Source organism: Neltuma alba, unplaced genomic scaffold (assembly GCF_004799145.2).
Source record: "Neltuma alba isolate B1F8T4 unplaced genomic scaffold, ASM479914v2 tig00010170_pilon, whole genome shotgun sequence".
Taxonomy (NCBI): domain Eukaryota; kingdom Viridiplantae; phylum Streptophyta; class Magnoliopsida; order Fabales; family Fabaceae; genus Neltuma; species Neltuma alba.
The window spans coordinates 226,887-237,667 of record NW_021635113.1 but is presented as its reverse complement, the minus strand read 5'-3'; the positions used below and the strand labels follow the sequence as shown (position 1 = coordinate 237,667).

The 10,781-nt window shown below is 32.0% G+C and overlaps 1 protein-coding gene across 1 annotated transcript; it reads left to right on the top strand.

The window, feature by feature from the left end:
* Positions 1-1,675: 1,675 nt before the first annotated feature.
* LOC114754606 (sodium transporter HKT1-like) lies at positions 1,676-4,383 on the top strand. The gene is made up of 3 exons (XM_028943404.1): positions 1,676-2,820; positions 3,713-3,925; positions 4,048-4,383. Exons 1-3 carry the CDS (start codon positions 1,721-1,723, stop codon positions 4,244-4,246), a joined length of 1,512 nt encoding a protein of 503 aa, XP_028799237.1. The 5' UTR covers positions 1,676-1,720; the 3' UTR covers positions 4,247-4,383.
* Positions 4,384-10,781: the final 6,398 nt, after the last annotated feature.

Here is a 10,781-nt window from a genome sequence, read left to right as displayed (position 1 = left end):
TGAAAAATCAAAGTTCCCGCACACGCTAGCCATTGGCTGGTGACTAAATTAGCTTTGCAGTACTGATATAAAGCTGATGAGGGCGAATTTTTAAAAAAAATAAGCCACCTTCACGTCTGTTTCTTTAAAAACAGACGTGAAGTAACGTCTGTTTGTATCAAACAGACGTTAATTCATGTCTGTTTGGAGAAAACAGACGTGGCTTCACATCTGTTTTCTCCAAACAGACATGAATTAATGTTTGTTTTTATTAAATAGACGTTACTTTGTGTCTGTTTTATGTAAACAGACATGAAATAATGTCTGTTTTGTGTAAACAGACATAAAAACTATATATTTCTCCTCTGTTTTTTAGAACAGACATAAATGAGGGAGGTAAATAACACATTTTGTTGTAGTGAGAGCAGAGTTTTGGGGTGTGTGGTCTGGATTTAAATTGCTACAGGAGAGAGGGTACAGAAGAGTAATTGTTGAATCTGACTCTCGCACTGTAGTCGCAATACTAAATGAGTTCCTTGTACAGAAAAGGACTGATAACAGATTTATGATATAGATTAGTAGATTGATATCTAATGATTGGGAAGTTAAGGTTGTGCATACATATAGGGAGGGGAATTTTTGCGCAGATTGGTTAGCCAACTGGAGTTTGTCAAAGGATCCTAGTCTGCAGTTGTTACGTGAACCACCAACTGGTTTACTTGATTTGCTGTATAGAGATGCTATGGGTGCTTGCCACCCAAGATTAGTTACTGATAGTGTTTGATTTTGGGCGTTTGCCCTGTTGTACACCAAAAAAAAATGATATAGGCAGTTTGGACTTAAAATCTAAAATTTATAATTTTTCAATGATGATTTTATTTTTTCAAAGAAGTGTAAGTTATAAAATTATTTTTATTTTAAATTATTTATTTATTAAAATAAAAATATTTAAAATATGTAAAAAAGTTCAAATTAAATTTGGATAATCCACAATCAATTTAGATGATCCATATTGATAAGTACTTCATGCGCTCATCTTCTTTTTGATGAGTATGGAATGTGCTCTTCTTTTTTGTTTTAAGGGAAAAAAAATTAAGCTTATTAATATTTTCTCTCTCCTCATCCCCTTCCCCACTCCCCTAGAACCACAAGAAGAAAAGGGATATCTTCCATTTCCACGTACACTGCTTTACATACAAAAAGTTGTGTCATTAGTTCATATTCATATTTATATTTTGCATAATTATATAAATTGTAGCTCATTTTTCACATAAGGAAAGTTTATAAATCAATTCAAAATATGATAAGGATGAATCACTCGCCCGACTTGCATTTAAAATGACTAATCCAAAAAAATGGGGTCACTGGCATTAAAAAGAAAATATAATTTGCAGATGCAATAAATACACAAAATTGACATGTGCATAGATTCTACTGTGCATCATGGTTTCGAAATTGCTCTAGGCATATAATCTAAAGATGCCTCCTTTGACATTTGCCTCCACATTCTATTGTTTAATGCGTGCATATATGTTTGGTCTGTTATTGCTCATTCCACTATAGCCTATTGGAGAGCTAACGTGCACAGTGCTTTTCTTATGCGTTTATAAACCAATCCCTTCCTTTCCCATCCTACGTACTACTATACTTCAATTCACCACCTTGTTCTCCATCGTACGAAAACATGAAGCATCTTGTTTCTCGTTTTATTTCTCTACCTGTTTCTCTTATCACTGTTACTATGTCTTTCTTTCGTGTTCTAGCCGTCCGCGTCAGTCCCTTTTACTTGGAACTCTTTTATTTCATACTCATGTCTGTCCTTGGCTTCCTTGGTCTCAAAATCTTAAAGCCAAGAGTCCCTGTTGCCCCAAGTAACTTGGATCTGTTTTTCACTTCTGTTTCTGCAGCCACTGTTTCCAGTATGACAGCTGTAGAAATGGAAGTTTTCTCTAATTCACAGCTCATTCTTATGACCTTCCTTATGTTTCTTGGTGGGGAGGGTTTCACTTCCATGCTTGGCCTTTTCTTTTCTTCCTCCAATCTTTACCAGAAACAGAGCCTCAAAAATAGAGTAACAACAACTCACCATATTCCTCAAGTTCCTAATCCCAATCACATCGAGATCGATTTAGTTTCTCTGAAAAAGCAGACTCAACTAGGTGTGGATGATCGTAGTGACAGTGATATTGTTCAAGATGATAAGTTGAGTGAACTTAAGCGTAGGTCTGTTAAGTGTCTTGGGTTTGTGGTTTTGGGTTCCATTATGGCACTTCACTTAGTAGGTTCTGGTTTGGTCTCAACCTACATAAGCATCATACCAAGTGCAAGAAGAGTGCTAAGAAACAAAGGAATTAGCATACAAACCTTTTCTGTGTTCACCATAATTTCCTCCTTTGCTTCTTGTGGTTTTGTCCCCACAAACGAGAACCTGATTGTATTCAAGCAGAATTCAGGTCTTCTTTTGCTTATTTTGCCATTTGTTTATCTTGGGAACACATTGTACGCGCCATTCCTGAGGCTTCTGATCTGGGTTCTGGAGAAAGTAATGAAAAGAGAAGAGTTCACTTATATTCAGAAGAACTATAAGGAGATGGGTTATGATCATTTGTTTTCTGGTGTTCATTGCTGGCTTCTTGTTGCTACTGTTTTCGGTTTCAATCTTATACAGTTCGTGCTGTTCTGCTGCACGGAGTGGAATTCAGAGAACATGGAGGGTCTAAATAACTACCAGAAACTGATTGCTTCGTTGTTCCAGATTTCAAATGTGAGACATGCTGGCGAGTATATTTTGGATTTCTCTCAACTATCTTCTGCCATATTGGTGCTCTTCGTCGCCATGATGTAAGTAATCGTCACTACTCTAACACTTATTTCCGTGGTATATTAATATGAAATAGCATTTTAAATGTTGTTGTGTTCAAGAGGCTACGTCTCATTATATTGGACATGAAATGACTTGGAAAAGACAAGTAGCCACATGTTGTGAAAGTTAGTGATGGTTGAATTTGAATAAGTATCCAAGGGGATTTGTCGCGTTTTCAGCCAATCGTAGCTAGCCACATCATATTTCTGTCAAGGACAATTACATGTACTATATATGTAGGCGTGTCTGGAAAATTCCTGGCTTTTTTGTTACGATTCTAAATCTAACTTGGAAAAATGATCTCTAGTCTCCATGGCAGCCGCATTGATTTGAATTCTCTGGTACATGGTATTCCACGATGTTTGGTGTGGTTTTTATGCAAGTTGCTTTCAGCTCTTAAAAGAACCCACTTGTGTTCCCTATTCTCTTTCTTTTCAGTTTGGACTAATAAAGTCATAATGGTACGAAAATGATTAGTTTTATTTATATTCTCTCCACCCATTGCAGTCCTTAACTGCTAAAAGCCTGTTGTTAATTAATCATTGTTATCATATGAAAAGGATTTCAACTTTATGATAGGTACAAGTGAGAGAAGGAACAACTGGAATTCTATGAACGTTTATTTAAAGAGGAAAATAATGCTGGATTCTCTGCAGCTTTATTAAGTACAATATTCAGAACGCTTTGTTGGTTATATTTTCCATCTAGAATATAATCTAGCTTTTCTAGCTTTACAGGAATGAGTATATATGGTAAATAGTTGACCGTGCAGCATATTACTAAGCAGAACATATAAAATGAATTTAAATATTCTGGCCAAGTATACTTCTTCTAACTCCATTTTTTTTTCCGTTCTTTAATATATAACAGGTACCTCCCACCATACACAACATTTTTACCCATAAGAGAGGACAAAAATGAGACAAAGAAAAGGATCAAAACAAGCGTAAAGGAGTATCTTTTGTTCTCTCAACTCTCTTATCTTGTCGTCTTCATTATTCTGATTTGCATTACGGAAAGCAAAAGCATAAAAGAAGATCCTCTCAACTTTAGTGTGTTGAACATTACTCTAGAAGTCATCAGGCAAGTGATTCTCTTACTATCTTTTAACTTGGCAAATTTTGGAAACATGTTAGAGTTTAATTAGAAACAAGCATATCGTGTATGCTAATGGAAAAACTTTTGTATGAAATCATAAAATGCAGTGCATATGGAAACGTGGGATTCTCAACGGGATATAGTTGCAAAAGGCAATTGAAAGCAGATGGAAATTGTAGAGATCTGTGGATTGGACTTTCAGGTAAATGGAGTAACAAAGGAAAATTCCTCCTTATAGTGGTCATGTTCTTTGGGAGGCTCAAGAAATACAATATGAGAGGTGGTCAAGCTTGGGATCTCTCTTAATTTCCACTATATGGGTGTACGTAGCTAGGTGTACGTATCAAAATCCAATGTGTTTGTATTGCAGTATGATCTCTCTTGTTTGTCCAGGAATTGCACATTGGCTATGATTGTAATTTTGTAAGCGATATAAATTTAATCTCAGCGCTTCTTATACGGTCCTTTTTGACAATATGAGGATTCTGTTACAAGATAGTTTTTTAATGGTTTAGTTTTTATAAAGCTAGCTAACAGAGTCGTGAGAAATCTAATAAAAGCATAAGAAACGTCTTCCAGGGGAAACAAACGAATACTTCTCAAAACTTAAGAGTTACAATAACATTAAAAAAAATAATTCACTTATTATATTAATAATTACAGTAGCTTTTAATGATATTAAATTTGACTAATTGTTAAAACTAAATATTTCTAATTGGGAATAAAATTCAGTAGTAACTAACAACCAATCGACACAAATTACACACGGTAAGACAAAATCATAATGATTGCAGATCGTGACCATTTTGGCACTAGAATTCAAATTTTTTTTTTCAGACATTTGTAGTGGTTTTTGTTAAATATGATTAGTTTTGATGATGACAAATATTAAGGAAAAAAGTTTGAATAATATATCTATCTCATTATTTGTGTAGTTTGGTCAAGAAAAGAAAAATGCTATCATGTTGAACTTCAGAGATCATTATATTGGATTATGGAGAATGATCAAGACTCAAGTTCTAAAGCTAAAGTAGCTCTTTGTTTTGCTCTGGTGTTCAGCTTTGAAATAAGTTAAGTATTTCTGCCATATCTTCTAAACCACGAATCAGTTTGAGATGAAACTAATTCATATGAAGCTGGACTCAAAATGTGGTTCAAAGACACCAAGATCAACTTCAAAGAGCTTCATTTGAAGGAGGTATGCCATTCAAAACATGATGCTTAATTGAACATATACTTGAGACGAGGATGAATTTTGGAATGGTTTTTATTGCATTTGAAAGTAACTCTTCAAAGAGCATTTTAGAGATAGGTCATTTGTCAAATTTGGAGCTGAATTGAAGAAGTTATGATGTACCAAAGTTAACCCTTGTGCCAGATTGTTTTATCCAATGTCATACCGAGCTTCTCGTATTACTTTACTCAAGTTCACTCAAAATATATTGCAAGTCAAATTTTACTCTATTCATATTTGAGTTGCTTCAAAGTCTCAATACTATATTTTGAGTATGTGACTCGAATATATTTAAAGTTTAGTGCAAGTTAAAATTGACTCTAATTTTATCCGAGTCAATAGTTTCAAAACACTACTACAAAAGTGTAGATATATGTCAATTAAATTTGGCCATACATGATGGTTGATAATCATTACCAATAGATATGTCATTTCTTCTCTTGTCCAATTACGTGACTGCAAGAAACTGTCACGTATTGTCAAGAATACCCCTTGGTTCTACATCCAAAAGGGTAATATGTGTGTGTGTGTGTGTGTGTGTTAAGTCTTCTAATAAGGCCATGTGACCTACATGATGGATTCCCTTACGGGATGGTTTGTTTCACATAACCATCACGTAATTGATAATAATACATGATAGTTTTTTAACAAATAATGATCATGTCAGGTAGTTATTTAAAAAAAAAAAAAATAGGGAGCTGATTTTCGTTTCAACAACCCCCTGTATTACGATATTAAAAAACCAGCATATACAGCAAAACAGAATCAAGAACCAAAACACGATAACAACTAAATTAAATTACATACAATAAAAGCTAATCAAGTGATAGATTAAAATGTATACGTATATAATAATAATTTTATATTCTCAATAATTAAATAGCAGTGCCTCCTTTTCTTTTCCTACCTCTTCTTTTAAATCCATATTCTTCCATTTTGATCTGCCTAACACACAAATAATCATCTTCATTGAAACCTGTTTCAAGGAATGTCCCATGAAATGGATCATTCTCAACTCCATTGTCTTCATATCCCTCACCATCATTATTTATTTTATTACTCAACAAAATAATAGATAATCCATTATTAGCAGGATCTGAGACATAGAAAACTTGTCCAGTTTGAGAAACTAAAATAAAAGGCTCTTCTTTATACAATTTCTTATTCAAATTCAATTTATCAACCCTAGATCATCAATTCTCAAGGCATTGTTATTGTCAATCCATTTACATCCAAACATGGGAACCCAAAATTGGATATAATCCAACTCCAAAATGTGTTCAGTCACCCCAAAGCATGACATATTCACATATATAGGATTTTTATTTTTGGCACTTGATACATGCATGGTGTTAGCGACAAGAGTTATACCAGTATTTCACATTTTGCTCCGATCATCTTGTTGTTTGGTATAGAAGATAAACCCATTAATGATGTAGCTTGTGTAAGAAAGCAACTTGTTTGCATGGACTGTGATCTTGGACGTCGCAATTCCACCACAGCTTTTGCAATGGGCTTTTAAATCGCTACTAATAACGTAGTGAGTTTGACCAAATGTTTAACGGTTCTATATATAGACCATTTGCCACGACTCACTTTGTAGCCATTTGCATAAAGTAACACAAATTAACCGCAACAAAATACCACCTTTTTTGTTGTGCTATCACACTTTCTAAACTGTGCCCTCCACAATGGTCTAGAAAGAGTAGCTTAAATTAGTTGTTTTGTAGTAGTGTTAAACCAAACTACTATAAATTGCAGGTGTTAGCTGTTCTCTCTCTCTCTCTCTCTCTCAAAGTAGTTGTTGGTTCTATCCATAACTTTTCTCTGTTTTATAGTTCCATTCCGGTTTTAACATAAAAAATTGTTGAAACACATAATTCACCTTCTCTAGTGTGATTATAGTCATACTTACACATTTGATCATTATTACACATTAAATCCAAATAATAAAGAGAATTTATATTATATATAATTTATTACTTTAGGGTACTTATGAGCAATAATTACTGAAAACTGCTAGAAAATTATTCCATTGAGAGCTTATGCCATTGCGAAATCAAATTCCAAATAGGCCATTTTGAAAGGATAAAAACATTATCCAAAAGTGCATGATCATAATATTTACAACAATATTCCATTATATAAAATATTTCCGTTGGGTTAAACTCTGCATATCAAATCTTACAAACATCTTTAATTGCGTGTGCAGAGAGAGAAACAACCAGGGTTGATGGTAATGCCCATCTTGAATTTTAAAACTCATTAGTGATCCACTTGGGGCCTCCCAGAGCCACGTAAGCTATGGAAGGGATTTAAATAAATAGATTACATTAGGGTTATGTGGCTCCTATTTATTCTTGAGGAAGATTTTGCAAGTGCAATCACCCATTGAAGTTTTTAATCGTTTTATTCTCTTTTTTATTTTTTTATTATTGTCCAAATGGCAGCATTAACTAATACAAAAATAAATAAATAATACACACGCTCTCTCACGCAATCAAGAGCATTTCCAAATTTTGTTTTTTTTTTTTTGCGAAGTATATATATCTTCTTATTGGAAGCAATTCTATTTGAGATATTGTTCAACTCTAAATGTGAGCACTCACTTTGATGAGTACCTAAACTCATCAAATCTAGATCATTTATATTTGATTTGCATAGTTCAGATTTGAGATCTTTGATTAATTATTTTAAATAGAAAAAAACTATTTTTTTTAAAAAAATGATAATTAAGAAATTATTTTATTTTAGATTTCATCCATATTCAAATAATTATTTTGAACAAATAAAAAAAATCAAATCCTAACCATCCAAATGAGATATGAATGATCCAAATCTGATGGGTTTAAGGTGCTCATCAAAACGATGAGCACCGAAACTAGTTTCTTTTTTTAACAAGAATTCGGATATTGGTCCATAACATTGTGTAAATAGAAGTGGATTCAAACGCATGAGTGATTTCAGTGGGTTAAAAACACTTCTCTGTTTGTAACAATAATGGTATATTACCTATAGATTAATTTATGTCAGTTGGTCTCTGATCATGGGAAAGCTCTGACGAAAGTGATTTTTTTACAATCCATTAGTCAAATTTCCTATATGCAAATTATGTCAACATTTTTAATATTTTTGGAAAAATATCATATACTTTGATATTGTTGGATTTTGAATTAAAATAGAGAAGTATTTGAATTATATGAATTCTTTCTCGGATGCGCGCCGCTGAACAAATTTCATTTCAATGATTCGAGAAAGTAAAAAATGAGCAAAGATGCTAAAGGCATAAATAAAGGTATACTGGTATTTAGAGTAATAATACTGTTTCTAGAATTCGATATATTCAGAATAAATTTCAATATCCTGATACCGTTGAGTTGAACTATTATGGTATAAGTTTTATATTGAACTGAACAAAAATATAATATTCATTGACAAATCATTTCATGCCACAAATGTCCAACAACACCGGCTGAATACGGTTTGCAAGATTTAAATGATAATGTTTTTAAATTTTATATTTTAATTATTAATTGTTAGAGATGCGTCGCGTGAGAGTGTACAGCGCATGGTGAAAAGATGATAAGAAATGGACAAATGAAGGCCCCTCTCTTTCTTTATTGTTGCGTTTTGGTGATGCCATCGGTCTTATCATATCCACTTAAAAGTTAAAACGTGGATCAAAGAATGCAAGTTTTGTAAGAGAAAATGACTGAAAAAAACCTTGATATAGGAAATTCAAAAAGAGCAGCTAACACTTCAAAATAATAGGGGGAAAAAAAAGAAAAGCCTGAGCTGGAATTATGAAATTATGGGGAAATGATCAATATGTCCTTGTGTGACATAATATATGTGAACTCAAAATAATAACAATATAGCTTGAATTAATAATTTTGAATTGAAAATGACAATTTCTGAATTGGTCATCAGAACTTGTGATTAGGATATAACTTGTAAATTGAAAATAACATGTTATGAGCTGAAATTAATAACAACATAATTCAAAATAACAATTTGGTCACACAATTCAGAGCATATTGGTCATTTATTCATATTTTTATAATTCCAATTTAGGGATTTCTTCCTTTCTGTCATTTTGAAATATTAGATGCTTTTTTTTAAAAAAATTTCTATACCCAAGGTTTTGTTTTTGGTCATTTCCCCATTTTGCAAAGTAATGCAATCAATGGTCATCCAATTAAATTTGCATGAAAGCGAGAGGCTAGGAGCCTAAAAAACAAGCAGAGCAAAAAAAAAGGTGGTCGATGTTGGACAAATACGGGTACACATGCATAAAGGTTTTGCGTGATATAATATAATAGATTCGTTTCAAAAATTTTAAAATGCAATATGGATGCTCCCCCCCCCCCCCAAAAAACCCGGGGAATTCATTTATTTTTATTACCAACATAAAAATAAGAAAATTAATATGTTTATAAGTTGTAACCGTCTCTTTGCAAAAATATAATTATAATCTAGTTAATTTTTTTTTTAGATCGATGTGACAAAATTAATTAAAGTGTATGTTGAATGTGGGGCACATCATCAGCTATTGACATCGTTTTTCTTATTAATTAAAACATTATGAGCATAAGGGCTAATAGTTGAAGAAATTGCAAAACTCCATAAAAGTTATAGATACTTGATTAGAATTTACAAGGAGTAACAAATTCCTTTTTCCTATTTTATATAATAACATTAACTACTTAGTACTTGCATAATATTAATTCTGTTAATTACTTGGTTAGTTTTTTTGATGCAATTCTCTCTTTTAATTTTTTTAATGGTATTTGTGCAAAAATAATATTAACTACTGACTAGTTTTTGTAAAATTTGTTATAAATAGAAACGCCAAATCTTCTAAAAGTGTCTTAATTAAAAATGGATGGAGGAGTATATGATGAATGAATAACATATAAAAATTTATAAACATAACAAATGACGTTTTTAAAAAATTATTTTAAGCTAACTAAAATTTTTTTTATTCATATTAATAAGATGTTTTATTTATATATTATACCAGAAAATATTTTAGATGTCATCATCTTGCCAGTTTCCGCTTTGAAATTTGAAGAATTGTTTTGAATTTTTTAAAATTACATAAACATCTCATGGATTCATTAAAGATTGATGAATTTCAATAGTTTTAGCCCAACATTTTAACCTTGATCAAACAATTTTTTTTATGTGTAAAAGTTTAGGTGAGTTGGGAATCAAACAAAATTTGTTAAAGTAAACAAAAGTAAAATCTACTCTTTTTGCGCATGTTTCATATAACATCTCTTCTATACATATAATTTACGTTGAAATTAAAAAGAACAGTGTAATTAAAACTTCAATTAGCGCAAAAGTCACTGCAATTTCAACAAATTAAAAAAAGAAACATACAGTTTACTCTAATCAGTAGTGTAAAACGAAATTGAACACTAATATTAGAATTAACATGAAAAGGATGTGTTATATATATAATCGAGTCATTGATATACCCACTTAATTTGAAAAGTCTATATAGGTAATGCTGTGAAGTATTAATTCACTATGGTAAAGCATGCATATACTTTTAAAGCAGCAAATCACGGATAAAAGTCCCAAATTAAAGTTACCACT